Below are 21027 nucleotides of genomic sequence, written 5' to 3' on the forward strand. Positions count from 1 at the left end.
GATAAAAACTTACCACTTTAATTGAAGCAGATTTATCTTCAAATGGAATATTTCCATGCTGTCAAAATAAACCAAAACAAAACAATAAAAACAAAGTAAGAAAAACTTTCAGAATGAAAACAAAATATTTACATATCTGTGCTAACTTGCTCTCACCCAATATTTATCTTCAGTGGAAAGGATTTTTCTTGTATAAACTTGTCAGTGTACTCACACAAAATATTTATGTTACTTTCTTGATAAAACAAGCTACTAAAATAAACAGTTATTTTTCCTGGATGCAATCTGGCCAACAAAGTCTGAAATGATTTCTGTTCACTCTGTTACAAAGGTATCAAATACTTTCCTAAATTTAGCCTTCCAACATAAGAGAAACTTACGCCTTTTCCTCTTTCTTTTCTTACACTGCCTTTCTCCAGACTTCCTTTTCATCTGCCCATCTCCTTTACACAAAACAACCAACAGAGTTTTAATCAAAGAATAAAAGAAAAAGGTCTCAGGCAGAAATAAAATCTAGAATGCATTATTAAATTTTCTGAGTGAAAACTGTATGAAACCAGAAAGGAAGGAGTCAGATATGCATACACAATACTCCTTTAAAATTATTATATACAGTATTAATTTCAGTCCTGGTCCTTAAGAACAACTGTACTTCTCTTCTTCAAACTTCAGTAACACTTTACAAAAAATACTCTCAACTAATCCATTACATTCTATCATCTCACCATTACTTTTGGGCAGCAAGAGCAACCTAACAAATTTACTAGGGAAACCAGAGTTCTTGGATTAATCAAACATCTTGTTTTAACAGGTGGAAGTGACTGCATGCTGGACAAGCTGCCAGCTTGCACTTCTAAGTAAAAGAATTACTAAATAATTGACAAATCTGATGTACTGTTGAAAGTGAAAGGTGTCTTTTCCATCACATATGTACATACATCTATAAAGACATGTGCCCAAGAAGTATCATACAGCAAAAGAAATCAGCATTCTGTTCAACAAACAATACACCTAAATCCTTTCTTCCTCCTTCCACCTGGCTGCAGTTTTGTGATGGTTCCAACACAAGTTTACACACTTCACTTTATAAAATTCAGACAGCTCTTCATCAGTGATCAAAAAGAAGGTAAGACCTGAAGCTATTTTTAGTTTCAGCTTCAAGTTAAACCTGGAAATCTGTCATTGCCCCAAGGATTTTTATGAACAGATTATATCAGCAATTTAACTGACATTTTAAATGACAAAATAGAAGGCACAAATTACTACTATTTAAAAACACACAAAGGAGCAATCATTTTCTCATCAAGAAACCAAATACGAAGCATAAATTGCTATGGGACAAGTCAGCTTCATTGATTTATTCCCAGGCTGCCGCAAGCTTTCTCTTGAGCTTCCTAGTTCTCTTCTGATATTCACAATTATCTCATCTGTACTCAAACAATTACTGTGGTCCAATCTTGTTCTTGTTCAAAAAACCGTTCTGTGCTTCTCCTTTCATATAGCTAGGCCAGCAAACAGTATAATTTGCTTTTCTGATGTTTAGACAAGAGTTACGAGGTAAATTGAGAAGAAAGAAACAAAAAAAATCAATCACCAAAACAAGCTATCTCACCTTAATTCCCTCTTCTTTGACTTGGGGATTTATCAGTTTTATGAACGAATAGAACAGCTGTCGAATTCTAGAATCTCCTATAAACACAACATGTTTGTCTATGAGGCAATTTTTTGCTTCACTGTAAAATAAAACAGCCACAGTAATGTTAGAGAAAATCTGAATCTTAGAAAGAAGTATTCTGAAAATCTACAGAGCTATATAGATAATTCTAAACATTATATCCAGTTCTAAGGCATGATATTTTTTTAAACATGCTGAATTAATAGTTTATTGAAATTGGCATAGAATTGAAAATGAACTCTCCTGCTAATGGGATTAGGCAAATAACTAAGCAGGTTTTCTTATTATGTGTGCTACAAATACAGTAGTTTAAAAATGGTAATATACAGCATAAGTGAAAAAAAAGTTCTCTTACTAGGAAGTGAAAAAAAGTGATTGGTAATTTTATTTGGGATATTTTTACTTGCAATTTGATACGTAAGGTCAGCAATCTGAGACTGCTGCCTCATGTGGCTCTCCATAACTTGTGCCAGTACATCCACCACCACCATTCATTTGTATTTTTATACAGAAACACAAACATGGTAAACACTGTAGACACACAGATAAAGTGTCACTTGGACAACTTGGAAAAGACTTCTTTCTGATAAATGTTGTACATTTTTGAAAGACTAGAGAATCAGATATCAAGTGAACAATAGATGACACTGCAACTACACAGCTGCAGTCAAACAACAACTCTTCTTTCCACATGAACAGAAGACGTGAGTTTCCTTACCTATTTTTATACTTATGCATCATACAACTGTGAGGTTGCCATACTTTTTCTCCAAGAAATCTCCCACTGGACAGAAGATATTCACATGTATCACCACCTTTAAAATGTTATATTAAGATTAGAATTCAGAGACGTGACATGTAAAACATAGTCCTGTTGCTATTACAAAAAATAATTTGACAACATTTGAAAAACAGAAATTGAAATAATCAACAGCAGTAAACAAATTTAACTGATTGTAAATACATCTTGCACAAGTTTCTGCAAGTTGCCTTCTCACTCATTATACAATACTGCTCTGTAAATCCCACCCCATCCACAAAATGTTAGTGATCCCACTTCTGCTGTCAAAAAGATGTTGTGACTTAGAATGGCATTCCTTTGAAGAGACACCAATCCACTCAGCTATCTACTATCCAGAATACACTAACAGGAAATTAAAGAATACAACTGTTGAATAAAATAATCTTCTACATAGAATCACCATGCACAGCATCTTGTATAGAACACAAAACTCATCACAAGGTTTGCAAGACAGTCTGTTACATCTCCCTGTTTAAGACATATGGTCATGTGGTCATCTTAGAACAGGTGATATGGGTTAATACACAAAAAAAAAAAAAAAAAAGCCCAAACACACATCAATTTGCTGATCCTTCTGAACTGCATTTATCTTTTCCAGTTAGTAAGTTTTATTAAGATTAATCACTTTACAGGTGCTGATGTTTCAGGTCATGTTAAATTTCAAATATCTCAGTTATGAAATCAGTGACTGTTATCTTCCCAACTCCATGTCAGATTCTGCTGCTTAATAACTGAACACAACAGAACGCCATTCACTGCAAGAGAAGTTGCTCTCCAACATTTTTGTCATACTTGGCATTTCCGAGCACTCACAAACAGGGAAATTGTTGTGAATTAAATGGTAGGGACTTGTTCTAGCTTGTGATAGAAACCATGTACCACTGCCCATACCGAACACTTTCTGTGCAACCTTCACTTCATTAAGCTCAACTCATACTTTGATTTTCAAGCAACACAATTTCCCTCATTCTCAAACTTGCAAATTCCTGTAAATGATCCTTTCAAGGAAGTTGCATAAAAAATGAAACTGTCAGGAATAATAAAAAACTATTTAATCAAAAGCAACCTGAGTTTGATAATGAGGTAGCTTAGAGTTATTACTGATATGAAGTCCTCCACTTTGCAAATGATGACACTAGGAGATGTATCAAAGTGACGTAAGAGCGAACTTTGTAAAAGAACATCCACGACTAATCAGACTCCCTCTGACATCCATTACCTTGCTGAGAAAGATGTGTGAGAAAATCAGGACAGTTATTCATGGCCAGACCAATGGTAAGTCTAGCCTGGTATTCCACCTTCAACAGGGGCCAAGAGCAGATACTCAGAAATGAACAAGAAGAGAGCAAATAAGCATTATGTTCTTGCCTAATATTCTCCTATGTTCATTCCAAGGACTTACTGAAATGGACATGCAGTCTTCAAGTTCTCAGCACCCACAGAATCCTTCTAGAGTTTTCTACATCCAGAGCTGATGCTTGAAGAATCATCTGCCTTTATCTGATATATGGTTTCTACTAGATTTACTTGGGGCATTCCCTGGTTCTTCCATGGGACAAGGCAGTCTGGACTATGTCTGTCATGATTTGTAGGCCACTATCACTTCTTTCTCAATCAAGTTTTCAGGACTGCAGGATGTCCTTATGTTGAGGTCATGATCTAAGCTGGGTCCTCTGTACTCCATGGCACTCCCACCACAATAATTGCCCATAAATAGATCAATCCTTCATCCTACAGCACCTTCACTGAAGTAACATTCCAAATGTGACACACTGTATACATTTCAAACACAGAGACAATATTTCATGTTAAGGGGTTATGTGTTCTTCCCCAACACCGGGTACTGATTATCTTACTGTTGCCCTGAGCAATATTAGAAAGCTCCTGAAACTCATTTGGGCCATTACTGGCATTTGATATCTTCCTTTAAACATAATAGTACAAAATAAGGGGAGAAGATGAGGCAGGGGAATAAAACAAAACTGACACAGCAGCCAAGAAAGTAAGGTGAAGGTTGCAGACCAGACAGTGCCTCCAGAAATGGTCACCTCTAGCTTTAGCAGCCAAAAAACTATGCTCATTTTAATACACCACAACTTCCTCTTAACCATCAATGAGATCTTAAAACAAACAACAAAAAAACCAAACCAAAAAACCAATCCAAAACTAAGAAAAAGAATTCCAAATGTCACTGTATACACAAAACACAGACCATTCTTTTTAAACTTCCTTTGTGTAAGTTATCCTTCTAACACATTAACTTCTATGCTCACTTAGATACACATTATAATTATACAAAGTATATAATTTTTCTGAATTTTATTATGCTCATTCTTCCAATTTATCATTCCTGAAAATTGTGGTTATTCCATTGAAATTGTGAAATCTCAAAGTCTTCATTCAGTGCCAGAGCAGACTAAGTTTCACAAAGCTTTCTCTAAAATGCATACTCTCAAAGAGCTGGAAATTCAATTCTTCTCTATTACTCCAAGTAAAAAAATGTAGTTTTAAACAGAGTCTACTACTATTGATTTTAACAATGAAAAATTTTAAATAAATTCTTATTTCCAAAAAGGTTTAGGACTGTACCTTTGCATTATAACAACTGAAAAACACAAAGCACTAACTTCACCAGACAGTATGTTAACATTCAACTCACTTAACTCTTCACAAATTAAAGACAGTCTGTACCTTCTCTTTATTCACACTCTTTCGCAAAAAAATGCAGGTAACCCCTAAATACAACAGTCTTCCTGAACACAAATCTGTCCTTCCACAACCCCAGTTCAGCATTTTTTCATATATAAGTTTTATACAGGCAAGTTTGACTGGTTAGTACACTGGGCTGCTATCTGTTGTAATGCAGTTGCATGGGTGTGGCCAAAATTAGCTAAAACCTTTACATGTAGTGACAATCAGACAAAAGGGAAAGTATAAAAGCACAACAAACACAGCAATCCTGTATGTGACATGGCCTGGCTTTCACAGCCTGGCAACTTTGAACCTGTTTGCAGCCCTACCTCATACACCCTCTGGAAAGCAGGATACCCCATTTTGGCATATTTTTGATATAAAAATCTTGGTGTAAAATGTCTCATGTGTAAAAGAAAGCGCTTCCTTGCTGTCATTTAAACTGTATTACCTAATTTCATTTGTCAGTTGATACTTTTTGTGTTATGGCACAGTAACAATCAATTTACCTTCCCCTAATAATTCCTAACATTTGAGGTAATTGAGAAGTTACTAGTTTTCTGTCCAGGCTACAGAATTTTACTTGAGTTCATTATTTCTCATAGAGAAGTTATTTTATTCTTCTGCCACTTGTGTTGCACTTTTGTACACACTTTCTAAGTCTTATTATACCACTACTAAGAGTGGGTGACCAACACCACTGAGAATAAGTGAGGTGCCAGTGAGCTTTACCAGTGGAAACCTTTGGTATTTTCATTACTTGTCAGAAGTATTGTGGCATTTGCTGAATGTCAATGTTTGATATCACTGCAGGTTGCAGAATGATGTCTTTGATAAAAGCACCTCTGCTTATATCTATCCTAAAACTTCACCTGCTGTAATTTTTCCACCTTCCTTTTCTAAATTCCTCTTTTGAACATTTTATGTTCATAGAAGTCCAGACTGGTAAGTCTGCTTTCACTGTATCTCCATGTCCTGCTACCTTTTAAACACTTTCCCTTTCCCTTTAATTGCTTCAAGAAACTAAAAGCCTTAGGTGAAAAAACTTGAAAGGTTTGTAACAACCATACTGACCATATCAACTTACATAAAGGCCAGCAGATTCTCACCAATTTCCAATCTAAGACTCACTTCCTCATTAACTTTCCCGGAATATACTGAAATTATGCATATTTTATTTTCCTTGTAACCTGCTTGATATGTCAGTCCCCGCTTGCTTAGTCTTGCAATCCCTCTTTAAAAATTTGCCACCTCCACCTCCTCCTGTCTAGATTTGTGACTCTCTTGTGCCTTAAGGAACGCTGCACAACTGGCAAGTTCAATTACCTTGTGCTTGAGCTACTCAAGAATTCAGTAAATCCTCCCAAGTCTTCTAATTTAATACTAGTCAGTTTATCAGACTTAAAGACATGCCAGCTAGAGGGTGAATCTGGGGAATTGTAAACGTAAAGCCCCTACCCCTTTTCCCATTTCCTCAATGAACTGCCTCAGCCTTGTCTCCCATGAATGCTGGCAGCCAACTGATAAAACACGACACCAGCTGTGCCACAACAAAACAGAGCCGCGGTCACCCCTCTAGAGATCAACTTTTTGATTTACCCACAAAAACATACCACATTTTTTAGCGTGACATAGAAACAAGTAAATATTTCCCTCAGTAGCTCCATGTAGATTTACGGATCACGCCAAGGTTCTCTGTTTCAGGGCCAAAACAAGCGTAGCGAGGAGGAAGGAGCAGAGCTCCCAGCGCCCCGTAACCGCGCTGCGCGGCCGGTCACAGCCACAGCCACAGCTGCGCTCGCTCGGTCCCCAGGGCTGTCCACGGTCACCGACAGCACGTGAAACCAAAGCTCTTTATTCGCTCCATCCGCCAAAGCGGCTGGTTTCGTTATGTTTGAGGCGATGGTTCAACGAGTGAAACAGTAGATACCAAATCTCGTACCAATTAAGACTTTAACCACTAATTGCCAGGTAATTAGCCATTAATCATGCCCTACGGAAACAAGTGACAGGGAAGAAGATATCCTCTACCCCTGCAGCTTCACCTGCCGCAGGCCGGGCCCGCGGAGCTGCGGCGCTCTCGGTGCAGCTCCGCATCGCCCCAGCGCCGCCGGCCTCGCTCGCCCCCCTCGCTCCGCGGGGCCTCGCCCGACCGGCGGGGCCTGCGGCGACCCCCAGGCCGGGCCCGCCGCCGCTGTTCCCCCGGGTCGCGTCCCTCGGCAGGCAGCGACCCGCCGCAACACGCTGCCCACGCCGCCCCGGCTGCCCCCGGCGGAGGGACCCGCCGCCCTCCCTGCACGGCCGCGGCTCCCGAGCTCCGCCGGGGCTCCGCCTCCCCTGCCCGGCAGCCGCGGCCCCCCGCGGAGCGCCCGCGGCCGCCCCCTCACCTCGGTAGCGGCGGGAGGCGGCGTGGCAGGCGGTGAGGAGCAGGACGGCGCCCAGCGCCAGCGCCTTGGCGCTCCTCACGCTGAAGTAGTAGTTGATCTCCCGCTTGCCCCCGGTGTAGGCCAGCGCCGCCATCTTGGCTCCTCCATGACAACAGCGTGCGATGGGGCGGGCGGGCGCGGCGGGGCAGCACTGGGTCCCCGCCGGCGGCCGAGCGGACCCCGCCGCTGCCGCCGTCCCCGCCGCCGCGGCCGGGAGCAGCCCCACACCCTGCGGCCCACGGGGCGGAGCCGCGCCCCTCTCGCGGTGCCGCCGCTTCCCCTCGGCCGCCAGCGGGCGGCCCCAGCGTTCGCCTCCCGCCCCGCGGCGCCGTGGGGATGCGGTGGCTCCTGTGGGTTCAGCGGGATCCCACCGCGCTCGGGCCGAGCCCCGCAGCTGAGGGGGCGAGGCGGAGACCCCTGGGCACTGTGCTCCGTGAATGAGGAGCTGGGCGAGGGGCTGTGCCGGACACGGTCCGTAACAGGCACTGGACGGTGAGAGCTTCGTTCCAATTAATGCGATTTTTAAAGCCTTGTCACTCCTCTGTTGACAAGGAAATGGTCGTTCTTGGCTGGGAGACGCTCACTCCCTCCGAACACAGGTAACTACAAGCAAGCCGACACACTCACAGAGACATAGAATCAGTCAGGTTGGGAAAGAGCCCTGGGATCATCGAGTCCAACCTGTGACCGAACACCACCGTGCCAGCTGGACCATGTCACTAAGTTTAAGGAAAGACATGCAGTCTTTCCTTAAAACACCTCCAGGCATAGTGACTCCACCACCACCCGGGCAGCCCGTAACCACCTTTTCTCTGAAGAAATTCTTCCCAATGTTCAACCTAAATCTACTGTGGTGCATCTCAAGATTCTGTCCTCTGGCTATTTGCCTGGGAGAAGAGGCCGACCACCACAGATTTACCTGGGTTTGGGGGATGCATGAAATGATTGCTGAAATCAAACCTTGCTAAGATTTACAAAAGGGAAATTCTGCTCCTCCACAAGCAGCTACTTGACTTGGGCAGGAAATCTGGGCTCCGAATCCAGTCAGGTTGTCATGGGAAAGACATTTCCACAAAATACAGTAACCGTATATAAACCGTATAAACAAATTTAAAGCTTACGAAATGGGTGCAGTATGTAGTCAGATAATGTAATGTACGTACAAAATTTGAGTTCTAAGTATTATTCTGATGAGTGCTGTTACTGTCTATTCAATGTATATCCCATTTCTATCCAACCAATGTCTTTACTATCTGCTAACATACAGTCTATACATCTTTGCTATTCACATCTGTCTGTTGATTCATTCACTTTTTCAGTATTCTTTTTAAATAATAAAAACATTTCACTATTTTAAAGTGCTCAGGTTTATTCTCCCAGGGAAAGAGAGAGAAAAATGGTACCAAGTATACAGATGGGTAGTTACTTGGTTATGTTTTTCCAGAAAAACCTCAACAAAACCAAACTAAAACAATGACAACAACAAAAATCCAAACACCCCCCCTTCCCCCCCCCATATTATGGTTGTAGTAGGGATTATTTTACTCCATAAATGAAAAATTCTCATTGATTTCAGTATTTTTTTTCTCATGCCTCATTCAAAAAGTCAAAGAATTTTTAAAGCATTCTTACTGGGAACAAACCTTATTATTTGCTAAAATATTCCTGTTAGTGCTTCAGTTTCTTTGTCTTCATTTCAGATGCGTTTTACACTTTAAGAAGCAACTTAAACACTTTTTAACCTATTCTCTAGCTAGAATATCTTGTAGCTTTTTGCTTTGTTGCTCATTAATGATTCTTTACAGTCTTATGAAATATATCTTTCCTGCGGTCATTGAGGACCACAGATACTCTTCTTCATCTGTTTATATAACATTTGTTTGTGATCAAGTGAGACTTTTCATCCAGCCAAAACATATTTACTTCAGCCTGTCTCATTCTGCAATGTAACTGTGTTAAGTTTGAGGGCTATGTGGCAAGTCTGCAAGGTGCATTTCTGACCATGAGTGCAGCTCCTCAAAGCTTACCCAAAACGCTGCTGTTACTATAAGCAGTGTAGATGCAGAAAGCATGGGGTGCTGCTAGAGCTCCTGGGGTGTTGACTCTGCTTCTCAGTTAGGGGGCTGCAATGCTTAAGCAGGGAAATTTAATTAATTATTTTATTCTCAAAATCAAAAAATGAATTCAAGTCTCCACAATAAGGTTGTCTCTCTGGAGAATTTCAGGGATTTTCGACTGAATCATCTTCTTTCTCTAAAAGAGCAGCAGAAACGAAAATGCTATCAAAACAACCATACTTCTGTTTATAGCTATCTCAGAAAATACAGCCCTTAGAAATAGTAATTCTGTCCTGCAGCTTTTGGAGGGCTCTTTCAGATCTGCTGCCTGCTGCTGGAAGTCCCTGGGCATTCCTCACTTGCCGTGAAGACCTAACACTGGTCTTCAGTAATGCCTGAAAACTCCACGTGAGGATTTCAACTGTGTTGTTTTAGGACTGTACAAGTACTTGCTGATACTGTTGCAGGTTGAGTATTTTAATTAAGATAATCCCTCTGTGTATATTAAATATTTATATGGATGTGAGCAAGACATCTGTTTTTGCTTCCTTGCTTCTTTGGAGACATTGCTTAGGTGTTCGATACTTGAGATCCCCTTCCTTCAGTCAGAAGCTTTTGGCTGAAGTGCTGTGAGTTAGGAAGTGGTTTGCATGCATGTGGTCTCATTTTTAAGAGCTTCCTCCTTGTTTTTCACAAGCTAATTGAATTTGGCATCATGACATACACCTAAGTAATTCACACCAAAACCACTATGTATAAAAGGCCTGATAGAAAAGGTTAATTAGGGATTGCTAAGTACCCTATGAAACCAGCTCCAGACATGAACTATTATTAGCTAGAAGCAGCTTTGTTTATTGTTTACCTACTTTATTTTTGTGTCTGCTTAGTGTGCTGGAAGTAAACCAGGAGTCTGCTAGCTCTTCTGATCTGTCACACCTCAGCTTTTGTTTTGCAAATGCTACAGCTTCCTGTTGGCTTTCTGCTTGCTCTGCTGGAAGCATTAAGGGCCGTCAGTGGGAGGGGAACACTTAGAGCAGCCACAGAGAAGACCCAGAGAAGAGAAAAGTGTTTCCTTTGAGAGGCAGTGGAGATGTGACACTGCTGGGATAATGTCTATGAATATTAAAAGTAAAATGCCTCTGGAAGAATTTCACATTTGTTTTTTCTGCAGGTGTAGCCTTGGGTTAACTGGATTAATTTTTTTCATAAGAAGCTGTAGTGTTTTATATGGTCACTAATGATTGATGCAGTGGTCTTGGCTGTGGTCTTTGGCTGCTCTATTTCCTCTATGAGTCAATCTAATAACAGTCAGGAATGAAGAGGTTCATCCCACCTAATTCCACTCACTACAGAGAACCAATCTATTTTAAACTCATCACCCTCCCTCTGTACAACTGAGAGAGCAAGTAAGGTGGTAATTTACTTGCAAGTTAGAATAAGGTGAATTACTTACCATGAAGAATGGTGACTTTCTGTTCAATTTAGAAAATAAATTTAAATTGGACAAATGTCATTTACACAGGTATAATTTAGATGAGCTAATTCTTCTTTTAATGCTTCCTGACTTTGCTTGACAGTCTCAGCATAAATGGAAGGAGAACTTTGTGCCGTGGGTCAAACCTGGCACACACATAAAAGTTTGCTGATAAACTGAGTTCACAGGAGATCTCCTTTCTCCTGTTTTCAGCATTACAGCCGTGTGTAGCTTCTGGAGTTGGGGCTACTATCCTCAGGCAAAGGCACAATGTAATCACAAGGACTGGGAGCATGTGAGAAGATAAAGTGGCTACTATAGGATAAAGTCAGATGTAACAGAGAGCTGATATTTAAATATTCTCAGTCAGAGGAATAGTAGGCCATTCTCATGTGATATTTTTGCCTTTGAGTTTGTGTATGCTTATAAGAGTGTAATTAATTTTTCACAAGTATATATAGCAAGAAATATAAGCACCAGAGCTAGAAAAAAATATCACTTACCTCTAATCTTGAAGTTTCATAAGGAAAAGGATCATATGTTCATAGGGAACATACTGTTTATTATATAAAAAGTAAAATATTCCCTACATTAACTTAAGGGTTAAGTGTTGACTAATTAATTAGTAGCATCTGCCATACCCCTAACCATATCACTTCTTAATTTAAGTGGTGCAGCATTGCCAGATTGCTCTGCTCGAATTGTAATTCCAGATATAAAGCTGTATTTCCAATGGATTCCTGGGTGGTGTAGCATTTTCTGTTATACACCTTTTACCTGGGCAGCTTTTGAGTACCTGCTGAATGATGGCATCAGACAATTTAATTGCTGCGTTTTCAGCCTCATAATGATCACCAATTTTTCCCTAACAATCAAGTTTCTATGTGGTATGTGTATGCATGGTAGCCACCTATTACAAATATTTGATTGCATTAATGAAGAGGGAGTACAAAGTGTAGCAAGTCTTTTTCTTAGTGGACTTGTTCAATAAAGCAGTGTAGCCTGAGTCCTGAATTTGTAGCCAAGTGCTGAAACAGATATGCTCTCAAACCTGTAAGATCCTGGAAATTCTACCAGAAATTACTGCTTTTGCAGATTTCTAATTTTGTAACAGTTTTAAAAATGGTTTCTCAATAGTCTGTACTAAAATCAGACTGATATTAAGTGAAGTAGTTATGAAATCACATGTACAAAGGCCATATTTAGCTTTATCACTAAAAGATAAATACACCCACTGTTCTTTAACATGAGGCTTAGTAGTGTTTTCATTTCAGGCTTCTGTGGGTCTGAAACAAAGATGGATCAGATGAAGGCAGGGGAGGGAAATGGGCAATAGCAAGTATTTAACTCACCTGTCCCCTTTCATTAAGGACAGTCAAGGGGCCGCACCTTTCTGCATCTTGGGATGTGTCATTGCTATGCAGCTACACAGTCCTGAGAAAGGTGCTGGGATCCAGCTCAGCTCACTAATGCAAATTATTTTTCTTTCAGCTGCTTGCATTTTTATTCTCAAAGCTTTGTATCCATCAAAGTAATGGGTTAAGAATGTTTGATTTAGATGAGTTTTTTGGTATGCAGGTGTAAGCTTTTTCTATTTCCCTCCCTCTCTTTTCTTGACTCCTGGTTGAGGAAAAATGGCAGTCACTCTTAGTTCCTTGTCAAATTGAGTTCTTCTTTTTGCATGAACACTTTGTATCATATTGTTTCTTTTTCTGGTTCTCCTTTGTGCTCCCTGTTGTGCTTTCTTGAAATTCAGAATTCTTTGTTTTTTACAGTGCAGCCTTTGGAAGCCTACACAGCCACAGTCCAAGCTTTGCTGTGTTTGTGTGGCATTATAATATTGTGCAGCATATATTCCTTCTGGCTGCAAGCAATACAGATGTCATATAATGACTGTGTTTTCTTTTAGCATCTCTGTACTATATCCCTGCTACTTGAAATCAATGTTTTTAGGAACATAAATTTATTTTGGGTAGGAAAATTATTTTTTCTTGTGAGGATTCCAGTGCTAAGGGAGTCTCTGTGGTGCAATCGGTAAGCGCGTTCGGCTGTTAACCGAAAGGTTGGTGGTTCAAGCCCACCCAGGGACGTGATCTTCCTTTTCCTCTGCCATGGCAGGGGGTTGGAACCAGATGACTTGAAAGTCCCTTCCAAACCTAGGCATTCTATGAATTTTAGAAATTTGGAATTCTCTGTTTAGTCTCAGTTTCACTGAAACTCTGGTTTGCTGAAGAACCAGCAATGGATTAACAGACTGACATATTTCCATGCATCATTATTTAAAACTGAAATTACATAGAAATAGTTTCATTTTAGCAGAATATTGCAACATTCCCTATTCTGTCATCTTTGTCTGTCTCTATGACACTCTCTATATTGCTTATGAGCTCTAAAGGATCTGTGTTATTTTCTGATGTTGAAATGTAAACATGTATATACACAAAATATCAACATGGGCTACTGTGCACCTCAGGCTTAGCAAAGATTTGTTGTTTAGGAATTAACAGGTAACTGAATAGTTGTGCCATTTCCAGCAATTTCATGTATGAGCCTGACGAGGTGGAATCTACAGGAGAGCTGTTGTTTTTTGCTTCTGGCAATATATCTCCTGTGCATAGCACACTTTCAGAATTGCTCAGATGACTGGCAGGTAGATCTAATTCTTTGATGTGTTCTTTTTTCTTATGCTTTAAAAATACTTGAACTGAAAGGTTTAACTAACAGTGCATGGCTTTCTCTAAAGCCTAAAACCAGAACAAATCCATATGCAGTGAAACGCCTGGAACCCATTATCTTTCAGCAGTTTTCTTGTGGATTCTTTTTCAGGAGCTGTAGTCACAGGACAAGGATTAATGGGTATAAATTGAAAGAGAGAGAATTTAAGTTAGGTATTAGATGACATTTGATTAATTTTTTTTTTATACTAAGGGTAGTTAGACACTGGAACACATTGCTCAGGAAGGTTGTGGATACCCCAACTCCAGCCATATTCCGAGCTAGGTTGGATAGGTCCTTGAGTAATCTGGTCTAATGAGAGGTGCCTCTGCCAGGGGTGGTCAAAACCCGATGAACTTTAAGGTCCATTCCCACCCCTTTAAAGTTCAATGATTCTATGATTCTATTTTATGAGCCTACCCTTCTCTCACAGAGCTCTCTTTCTACTGATCTGTTTTTATGGTACGTGCAAAGAAATTTGGAAATGGAATACAAATCCCAGTTGGTTGTCAACACACTAGATGCATATCATATCATATCATATCATATCATATCATATCATATCATATCATATCATATCATATCAAATCAAGCAGTAAATGTAAGATTTATATATTTTTAGAAGTCATGCTGTCCTAAATATCAGAGTTTCGGGTTGTAAAAGGCCATGAGTTCAACCAAAAAAAATCTGTTAAACTTCATAAGCATACTAAGAAACAAATGAAGGAGTCAGTAGAAATCAATGCAAGTAGTCTCCATAGTGTGTCTGGCCAGTGCATTTTCATGTGAGTTGAAAAGAGGTAAAGGAGTTGTTCAGACAAAGCCCACAGAAAACAGCTACCGAGTTATTGCATATGAAATTTTCACAGTATTTATATAGAGTTAAGATAGAGAATTATTTTTCAGACTAAGCTTCTGCAGCAGAGAATAAGTAGAATGTAAGAACATTGCTATGGACCTAGAAAGAAGGTATGAGAGAAACTCAGTTAATTGATAGGTCAGTCCTTGGCCCATAATTTTATTAGCAAGGTGTCACACCTGGAATGGATACTCAAGTCTTATTACAACAAAGAGATCTATAAGATCCTGATGTACACACAGCAGTAAAAGCTATGCAGATGGTAATATCATTGTCTATAGGGCCAGAGAAATACTGCCTTAAACATGAGCGAACTATTAGAGCGGTGTTGTTTGCTCCTGGTGTACTTGTCAAAATACATATTTAATGGTTAACTTGTGGGAGGGAGTTGAGTGATGCAGTTCCTGAATCTCCAGGAGAGTCAGACTGCTCATACTTCCAAAGCAGCTGAGGGCATCCCAGCACAGGAGGAGGGAGATGAAATGCAGGTTCCTCTCACCTGGAGCCAGACAAGGACATTGTCATCTGTAGGCACAAACCACCAGCTCCTCTCATAGGGTTAATTCTTAACCTAAAATCTTAACCTCTCCAGAAAATTGGAGACTACTAACTAAAAGAATAGCTTCAAAAATTGCAGGAACTGTATGAAACAAAATATTTGAAACTGTTCTCCAGAATCACATATGGAACTGAAAAAATTCAAAGGACCTCTTGTATCTGTCTGTATCTATTGTACCTGTCTTGTATCTCTTATATCTATATGTGAATTAAAGTAGATGAGAGATATGAAGTAAAACTGTAATTCTACTCTTTGCCTACTGTGAGGCAGGTGCTCTTCATGCACGTGGTTTGCTCTCTTTCCTTTTCCTGAGAAGAATAAGCAGAGGTCCTTTGGATTTGATTGCAGAATCTGGGGAACCAATAATTTTGGCGGTGGACAGCTTCTGTAGGAATTGAAATTTTAGGTGACTGCAGTAAAGCAAATGTGGTATAGAGGAAGGTACAGACAGCCATAATAGCAATGGATGTTCTTTCAAACTGAGGAATTAGTCTTATTCACTGTTAAATGCTGAAAGATGAAAATAAATGAGAAGGTAGATCATTATTAACTAGAAACAGTAATGAAAAACATTTTTCCCAAATTAAGTCAGGCTGTGTTTGGGTGATTCCTCTTGTCACACACTCTAGACATTGTTGTAGAGAATGTACTGGGATATATTGGGAGCAGATACTTACACCTTGAGATGTTAAATACCTTAATCAAAAAGTAGTGGTAAATCCCTTCGGATAAAATTGCCCAGAAAAACTTACAGTCGTTATGGAGGAAGGATTTCATGAAGAAAAAACCCTGTCCTCTACACCACTACATAGAGAAGATAATTTCAGATTCACAGAACCTGACAACTAAAAGAATAAATTTAATTATTGTCTTTTTTGTGCCCTGAGTGAGCCTGCAGTTTGCTGCCAAGGGCTTTCCTGTTTGGAGGAGTGCTGTTCTCCTATGTTAGTGCATATTTGCGGTGAGTTCTGATGCTGATGTTTTGAGGAAATAGCCTATAGGATAGTCTTGGCACAGAAGATTCTGTCAGCAACAACCCTGAGATTAGCTCAGTTGCTTAGAGCATGGTGCCACTAATACCACGGTTGTGGGTTTGATACCTCTACAGGCCATTTGCTTAAGAGTTGGAATAGATGATCCATGTAGATCCTTTCAACTTAGAATATTTTGTGATTCTGTGAATGACAGTGAGTTCAGGAATAAAAGCCCTAGAGAAACCATCTTCAGGGACTGGTAATTAGTGTTTGAGTCAGTAGGTGGTGCACAAGGCCCATGAAAATGCAGAACTGCTCTGCTGTTTCATTAATGTCTTCAGAATTGGCCTCTGGAAAATGTTTCATTTCACCTGAAGGTCCAATTTCTGTAACTTGAACACAGTAAGATATTTATAATAATTATTGGATTTTATTATATGTATTTCAAATGCTTGTGTTCGAAATAATATTCAAATGATGTATTTGTTTGTTTTGATAGTTATATTTGCCTTAATGAGAATCATCATTTCCTGAACAATTGGAGTGTATACATAAGCATGCATTCATGTGTAGAAAATTTTGCTCATGTAATATCCAAACACATGTTTTCCAGGAAAGGACAAATGTGTTCCGGCATTAGAATACAGACATACAATAATTTCTTTGTTTATGCACTGTAGATTTCTTTCATTATGCATCTGAGATTCATGGGGGAGGCCTATAGAAAAATAGTGAATTTCTGATGAGCTCAGAACAAAGCATAAGTAAAGCTAAATGAATTAGGGGTTAATTCTGTTTTCACATCTAATAGCTTTATTTAAGCTTGCTAATATCTCATTGGAATTGATACATGATTCTAATACTGTAAAACACTTCATCAAGAGGGTGGTAGGAGGGCAGATTCTAGGAGATCCTGTCTGAAACCACTACAAGAAAACTAATCAAAAGTCACATCAAAACCTTCAACTTAAACCTGAGTAGTGGAAGTGCAGATATATTGTCTGTTAATGTTGTGTAGTCACTCACCAGTATTAAAGGATATTTGTCTGTAGCACAGTACTCATATTTATACTGACAAACTCAGATCCTGAAGATAATTGGCAGTGGCTTGTGTTTCACCCTATGGGGCTGTGTGTTTATAACTACCCCTTCTAGAACTGTGCTACATGGTTTGAGTTTTTTTGCTCCATGTTGGTTCCATCAATGTGTTCTCCTTGCCCCTAGTTTTTACTTACTTAGTCCATATTAATGCAAAAGCACATGCTACAGAGAGCCCAATGCGCTGCCAGCTGAGCCTGCTGCAACAGGAAACTGTGCATGGATACAAAAAGGGGTGTTTGTACTGGAGACCCCAGAAGTCAGTTCAGATACAATTTGAAACAGATACTCACGGGAGCCTTTTAATCTCTGTCCATCTCCTGGGAGGATGGAGTAAGAGAAGCTGATAGACAGAACATCTTTATTGATCACACAGGTGAGGGTCATCAGTCCCACAGATTCCAGGGAGGAAAATGGTGTGAAGGCTGCACTACTTTGATTTGCACAATTGTATCACAACTGAGCACTAAATGTCAGTTGTCTCTACCCAGCTTTACTGAGCCTCTCCAGCAATTCTGTTCTGGCACAGTACAGCCAGGGCTTGCTGCAAGCTTTGTGTTTCACTTAGTTACTCCAGCTGTTTTCCTTTCCTTCCAAGAGTCTTTCCTGTTACAAAAGTATACTTTAATCTATTGTTTTAGCTAATTTATGCTAATACTCTAGATGTATTGCTGCTGATAATGAAACTCTCCAAAGATAATGTTCATAGGGAGGAGAAGCACTCCCCAAAACAATTAAGATCACTTTACCAGAAGTTTATTCAACATCTTATATCCCCAAAATGAGACAATATAAAGGCTCTCTGCCCTGTCTATTTATCTCTCATGTTCAGCTATGATCTTTGAAAGACAGTTTCTTCAATATTGTACTAACAGAACTGAAATACTTGATCATGCAGTAAGTTCTGATAAGCTGAAAACCTGCAAGTCAGACTGAATATCTTTCCAGTGCTGATGAGGCTGGAATTTGTGAGGTAAACACTATGTATTTTTCCAGGCTTAATTTCCAAGTGTGGCTGCTTTTGGGTCAAAGATCTGAATAATTGGATATTATCAGTGAGCTGATAGAAAGAAAGTGTTCTCTGCCTAGGAGGACATGCAATGGAATAGATCACATAGAGCAAAGGAGAAATCAGATGACAAAAGGAGACAGTGCTTGATAGGTATAGTTTCCTTTCTAAACTCAGTGTTCCTCTAATTGTGATTTGTTTTTTTTTTTATTCCCAGGCAACAAAAGTCCACCTCCCTATCCTAGCAATAACCTTTGCATACCTTCTAGTGAATTCCATAATCTGAGGGATGAAATTTTAGCTTTTCAGTCCTTGTAAGGAACTTCCTGTCTTGTGGTTAATCTGTCTTTACTGTTTTCTAATATTGAATTACTGGTTTACATCAACAAACTTATTTTGAAATGATAAAACAATGCTTAAAATAATAATGTTTTAAGAATCACCATGGTCCAATGAGTATTTACCTGTAGGTATTTACCTACAGTATGTTTTTCTCAGTGAAGGAAAAATGGGCTATATTTCATCACAGAAATTCCTATTTTACTAATTTAGCACACAGCTGCAGGCACATTGCAGCTATACTTAAGATCACATTTTGATATTTGTCCTATTTTCCTTAATCAGTTTACTGCAAGCAAGAACAAAAAAAAGTCTTTAGAAATAGATTTTAGTGCTTACTCCCCCTTGCACCATTTGGAGCTGCCTTCAGACTCTCAGCTGCTAATCTTTGGAGTGGTGCTTTCTTCAGGTTACCGACTTTATTCTGGGTATTTTCTTGATGCCTCCCTTTGGGGGTTGTGCCTGGCCATCTCACCTTTTGCCTTACATGCTTTTGCTGTTGTCTTCATTGATCTCTGTGAGGTCTCTCAAGCACCTTCCCAATCACAAAAACATGGTTGTTGGAACTGCAGTTCATTTAGGGTTTTCAGCAGTCTTCTAAAAGGTCTCAGAGAAGAAGTCTTTGCTTCTTGTGGTGGTTTGTGTGACAGTAAATTATTAAGGTTAGCAAAAGCATATGGTTCTGTGTCCCATACAGTTTGTTCAGTTGTGTAAGGGCCTAACAAACCCTGACCTTCCTGATGAAACAACTAAATTTGAGATGCTTGGCATAGACTTCTGCACATCCTTTCTAAAGTGCACAGGCACAGTTCTGCTGATTATAGCACAGCCTCAGCCAGCACAGCTCTATCAACAGCCAGGACCTTTCTGTCCTCAGCTGAAAGACAGAAGCTTCATTTTCCTTCCACCTTTAAGTGAGAAGATGATCCTTCTTGCAGCCATTCATCCTAGTTAGTATTTGGAAAAAAAGAAGGAATTATTTCTGCTTCTGAACTTCTCATACTATGAGGCACAGAGTTACTGAGTCAGTTTCTTGAGAACTTCTCAAAAATTAGTGTTGAAATGAAGAGTCAAGTAGACAATCACATCCTCAAGAGAGTTGTAGGCTTTAACAAAATGTTTTATAGCAATGTGCTAACAGTATTGTAACATCTGGGTGTGAGAATCTCCAATGCATCTAAGCAAGTAATTCATTAAATAGTTTCTTTTGGAACACTGGACATGCTTTATTTAATTTTTTTCACAATTTATTTAAACATCTCACATATACAAAATACATTTTCTTTCTTTTTTGAGAAATTATGGGGGTTTTTTTACCCATAGTAGGAGATGGAAATGAAATTTGAAAGCAGGAACACCTGATTTTGGAGGAAGAAGACAAAGAGGAAGAAAAATTATCCACATGCTTAAGCTGTGGGTGAGACAGGACATCCTAAATTTTAGAACAGACTTCAAAGAAACAGAGAAGCAATACTTTAAATGCTACTAGCACCATCAAAGTTCAAGTATTGGAAAGATGCTTTGTAATTATGCAATTAGCACCACCACATTTTGAGTGGAACTGAAAGTACCTCAGATCATATGGAGAAGTTCCTACAAAAGATGTGGATCACTCTTGATTTAGTGTATGAGGTAGTTTAAACCTTTGGAAGTCATGGATTTAAACTTCCTCTGTGGAAGATATTCAAAGGCCACAAGTGGTGCAAACTTTCATGACTTTTTATTTTGTTTTTTTTTTCTTTACAAAGGTTGACATTTCCCAAAACAAGGTGTTAAATCTTGAAAGACTTCCAAGTCCATTTGGGGCTGTATTAAATTTCATTGCACAATGCTCCAATCAATTCTTCTCCTTCTCTTTCGCCCAGAGTTTAAGCAAGTAGATGAACAGAAGAAATGGAAGGAGTCAGCTTTCATTATTAAAGGAAATGACAAGAGAATAGTTTGGGAGAGGCTTTAAGTTAATTTTAGTTCATTCATTTAAAACAGACTGGGCCAATGTCCAAACCGAATTCTTGGTCAGCGCCGCCAATATCCAAAGGTGCAATGTCAAGGATGGGCAAGCGGGATGGCTTATTTGTTCTGTATTCAATGATTGTCTTGCCCCATTCATTGTTCTTTCTCTGCAAGGGAAGATTCATTGCAATCGTTATTGCATTGTTCACAGTATTAAGAATTGCTTCACCTGAATGGACGATTTCTGAAATAATTTCATAATAATTTTGCTTCTATTGTTTGCAAATCAGATACCCACATCTAACTATTTAGGTCTGCAATACAGACAAAATATTTACTTGAACCTTCTGTAGTCCTGTGTGATGCTGTATGCAAGCTACCATATTATTCACACTG

At 39.4% G+C, this 21027-nt stretch overlaps 3 protein-coding genes and 1 non-coding gene across 7 annotated transcripts in view; 2 read left to right on the plus strand and 2 right to left on the minus strand.

Moving 5' to 3' along the window:
* The window catches only part of CASD1 (CAS1 domain containing 1), a 31580-nt gene extending 23704 nt beyond the window's left edge, over positions 1-7876 (minus strand). The window contains exons 1-5 of one of the 3 annotated variants that reach the window (XM_063412057.1): positions 7214-7490; positions 3880-4249; positions 2394-2490; positions 1613-1733; positions 14-58 (exon numbers count right to left, since the gene is read on the minus strand). In XM_063412057.1, the coding sequence (XP_063268127.1) occupies positions 14-58; positions 1613-1733; positions 2394-2416 (189 nt within the window). In that variant the 5' untranslated portion in view covers positions 2417-2490; positions 3880-4249; positions 7214-7490. Of the gene's footprint in view, positions 1-13; positions 59-1612; positions 1734-2393; positions 2491-3879; positions 4250-7213; positions 7491-7555 lie in introns of those variants that run through there. The other 2 variants (XM_063412038.1, XM_063412049.1) reach the window with 2 other exon arrangements.
* BET1 (Bet1 golgi vesicular membrane trafficking protein) overlaps positions 1-21027 on the plus strand; it is a 319403-nt gene that overhangs the window by 89192 nt on the left and 209184 nt on the right. The gene's annotated exons all lie outside the window — the stretch shown is intronic.
* Positions 13142-13215, plus strand: TRNAN-GUU (transfer RNA asparagine (anticodon GUU)). The gene has a single exon. It is a non-coding gene; the product is annotated as a tRNA-Asn (tRNA).
* Positions 20377-21027, minus strand: part of COL1A2 (collagen type I alpha 2 chain) — a 38357-nt gene continuing 37706 nt past the window's right edge. The window contains exon 52 of the mRNA XM_063411991.1: positions 20377-20798. Within this exon, the coding sequence (XP_063268061.1) occupies positions 20652-20798 (147 nt within the window). The 3' untranslated portion in view covers positions 20377-20651. The remainder of the gene's footprint in view (positions 20799-21027) is intronic.

This window comes from Prinia subflava, chromosome 1 (assembly GCF_021018805.1).
Source record: "Prinia subflava isolate CZ2003 ecotype Zambia chromosome 1, Cam_Psub_1.2, whole genome shotgun sequence".
NCBI classification, from domain to species: Eukaryota; Metazoa; Chordata; class Aves; order Passeriformes; family Cisticolidae; genus Prinia; species Prinia subflava.